Here is a 3,354-nt window from a genome sequence, read left to right as displayed (position 1 = left end):
CGCAGCATGGTCATATCAATTGAAGAATGTAAAAAAATCATTAATCAGATTGTTTAGATGTGCAACTAAATTTTGAGATATAATTGGTTAAATAAAAAACTAGCATGAATTTATGCTTTTTCAACGTTAATTATATATGCATAGTTTTATGATATGAATGAAGTCTTACCCAAAGACATTGTGAAAGTCATCATTGGCAGGCTTAGAACTAGGGAAAGTGTACACCATAGCCTAATCCTTACAGCTGTACCAGCGTTAGATTGTTCTTGAAGTGGAGTTGAATAGCTTGGTGGTTAAGATACTTGCCTTCCAATACCAGGGTCATGAGTTCGAATCCTGTGAAAGGACAGAATTTTTTCTCATGACAAAAACACATCTCCATTGCCTAGGCCTGGTAAAGAGACTTCGCTTTTATTTAAGAACAAAGAGAGCCCATATCAGCCGACATTCTAGGATACACTGAAAAAGGGTCACACTCTAAAAATATGGTTAATAAAAATAATGGTACAGTATATGAAAAAAATGTTAAGATGATATAATTGATATGATGATGGTGAACAGTATTATTTTGATATTATTAATTTTATTTATTGTTTTATCAAGGATTCTGAAGATATGTCCAAAAATGTTGAAGGTCTCAACAAAGTAGATGTTAAAGAAGAGGAACAAAGTGAAGACAAAGTCGATGAGGTTATAAAAAATGAATCAAGCGAAAGTGAGGAGGAAGAAGATGAACAAGAGGAGTCTGGAAGAGGGCGCTTCAAATCAGAGCGTCAGCCATCAGTTGTGTCGCTTCCATCTGTTCGAGGCAAACGAGATATACCAGAAACCTTAGGTAAAACTATTAAGCTTAATTGGGTATTTTACTTTCAAGACTCTGATTTGTACAACAATGTCTCAAATTGGATATTTTTTTGGGAAATTTTATATTATTTCAGAAATTAGTAAAGAAGCCAAAGAAAAACTAGATGCGTTCAATCGCAGAAAAGAAGAAGAAAGACATTCTAAACGCAATCGACGTGGTGGCCGAGGAGGGCGTGGGGGTCCTCCTCAGCGCTATGGCCACTCCCAGCGTGGTGGCTACACTCCTCATGGTGGAAACTCACAGCGTGGAGGCTTTTCCCAGCATGGTGGACCACCCCAACGTAAAGATACGTCTCAATATGGTGGTCCAGGCCAGCGTGGTGGGTACCAGTCTCAAATGAGATTTCCTGGCCCAGGTCAGAGTGGAATGAGGCCACATCAAGGACTAAGGGGTAATCAACCAATGAGGGGCCAGCACCCACAGCAAGGAGCTCAACATGTGCCTATGGGAATGAATCCAACAATGTTTGGACAGCAGGAGCAAATAAGGCCTCAGATTGACCAACAGCGGCAAAGGCCGCTATTAATGCCTAGACCACAGATGCCTCAACAGCAACCACCTGGCCATCAGCGCCCACGAATAGAGACATCTCCTCAAACTGTACCCCAGCAGGAGACGCCAGAGTCTCACCAGCCTAAAAAGATCCATATCAACCCACATTTCAAGGGTGCTGTCCAGGTCTCGTCACATGGTAGGTTATATTATTTTCTTATCAAATGTGCGTACATCTTTTCCTTACTTGTTCAAAATCTGCTTTTAAGTATCTCAGTTCTTATTAACCAAAAGAATTTTCTAAACAGATGTTTGCTTGATGGACATATTAGAGAATCAGGAATAAGTAAATAGTAGTCGCATTTGAAAGTCATTTGTTTATTTTTCTTTTAGCTTCTAGTTGCAAATAGAATACTGTATGCATATGATAACTATCAGGAATGACAACCGTCAGACCATGGTTGTCATTCTTCGGACTATTTTATTTGCAAATAATCAATGTATCTTTTGGTTTCTAGTTACAATATAGTATGATATAATTTGATTTATTATACTAAAAAAATTATTTGCTTATAAAGAAAGTCATGCCATTTTTTTTTCTCCTAAAGGGCCAACGTGGAACAATCCCAACTTAGCAGTGTCTGGTCCAGCGACATCATCACCGGCAGTCCCACCAAGGATGCCTGTAAGTGCATAAGCGTAATTTCATAGACATTACTTTTATCTGTTTTAGCTGCAATGATTAAGGGTTCGTGGTATTTCTTCCACTCCTTATCTGTTCCCAGTTCTTTCTCCATACTTTCCTTTTTGACATCTTGTACAAATACTGGAATGTGAACTTTTACCACCTTCCTAGAGTCTACATCCCAAAATGCATTTATATCTTTTGTTATGGGGTAGCTGGCTCATCAGAGTTATAGCACTTTGCTTAAGCTGCCCCTATCCAACATTTCAATTTTTTTTTTTTGATATTGTGTTTTATTGGTACTGCAATTGTAAATGTTGATTAATTAAATAAATGAAATTAAGTGAATGTTTTATTTCATTTATTTATTTATTCCACCATTAAAATTATATTCCAATTTTTAAAGTGTAAAAGACAAAGATTAGGATTAGTCAAATGTACAGGTAATTTCCATATTCATTTAGATCTTACCCATTATTTTTGTTTCACACGATATAATTATTAGAGTGAAACCGTAGATTGGTGGATAAGATGCCTGCCATTTAATTCCAAGATCTTAGGTTCAATGCCTATGAAACACCAGACTTTTACTCAGTACCTAAGCTCATAAGGACCATTATTCTGCTCTGTAATTGGGATGTGTACTTACTGTTAGATGTGAAGGAATTAAAAGTAAAAAATTTACATATTTTGTGTTTGCTTCAGAATCAAAACAGACCACCAGATCAGTACAATAGGCAACACGTCCCTCCCTCATCATCATGGAATCAGGCCCCAAGGCTGACCCCAGCACAAACATGGACCAGCTCACAGTCAGGTTAGTTTTTTGAGTTCAACTATCCACATATTTGTAGTTCCAAAGAGAAGAGAACTACTAAAATAAATACAATTTTTGGGCAAAAACGTTATGGTTGCCCAGTACATGTACTTCAGTATTAGTAGTGTTATGTTAGTTCATAATTTTGTTAAATTTGTTTTTTCCATTGTAGGCCCTCATCCGTACAGAGACAATCAACCACCAGTATCTAGTTCACAACATTTCAGTCCCCCTCCCCATAGGGGTCCTGGACCATCACCACAAATGACACAGTCCCAGAATTCATATCCCAGAATGCAGGTAGGTTACCTCATCATTTAATTGTTGTAATGTTAACTAGTTATGTGGTTTTAATCTGAAGTACAGGGATGTCACCAGCTTTTTGGAGTGCAGGGCGGCGATCGTCCCGGGGGGGGGTCGCCGTCGTATTCGTGAAAGCTCTTAAAAACCAAAAGGATTAAGTCGAGCAGGCCTAGGCCCAAGGCTAGCTGACGC

General features: G+C 38.3%; 1 protein-coding gene across 1 annotated transcript in view; it reads left to right on the top strand.

Moving 5' to 3' along the window:
* Window positions 1-604: 604 nt before the first annotated feature.
* The window catches only part of LOC117108291 (RNA-binding protein 33-like), a 15,238-nt gene continuing 12,488 nt past the window's right edge, over window positions 605-3,354 (top strand). Inside the window, exons 1-5 of the mRNA XM_033250270.1 lie at window positions 605-835; window positions 939-1,556; window positions 1,966-2,042; window positions 2,748-2,859; window positions 3,032-3,159. Of these exons, the coding sequence (XP_033106161.1) occupies window positions 616-835; window positions 939-1,556; window positions 1,966-2,042; window positions 2,748-2,859; window positions 3,032-3,159 (1,155 nt within the window). The 5' untranslated portion in view covers window positions 605-615. The remainder of the gene's footprint in view (window positions 836-938; window positions 1,557-1,965; window positions 2,043-2,747; window positions 2,860-3,031; window positions 3,160-3,354) is intronic.

Source organism: Anneissia japonica, unplaced genomic scaffold (genome assembly GCF_011630105.1).
Source record: "Anneissia japonica isolate Jap-2015-1 unplaced genomic scaffold, ASM1163010v1 scaffold426_len1935630_cov189, whole genome shotgun sequence".
Taxonomy (NCBI): domain Eukaryota; kingdom Metazoa; phylum Echinodermata; class Crinoidea; order Comatulida; family Comatulidae; genus Anneissia; species Anneissia japonica.
Note: the sequence above shows the minus strand (reverse complement) of the source record. Positions and strands in the feature narration are given on the sequence as shown.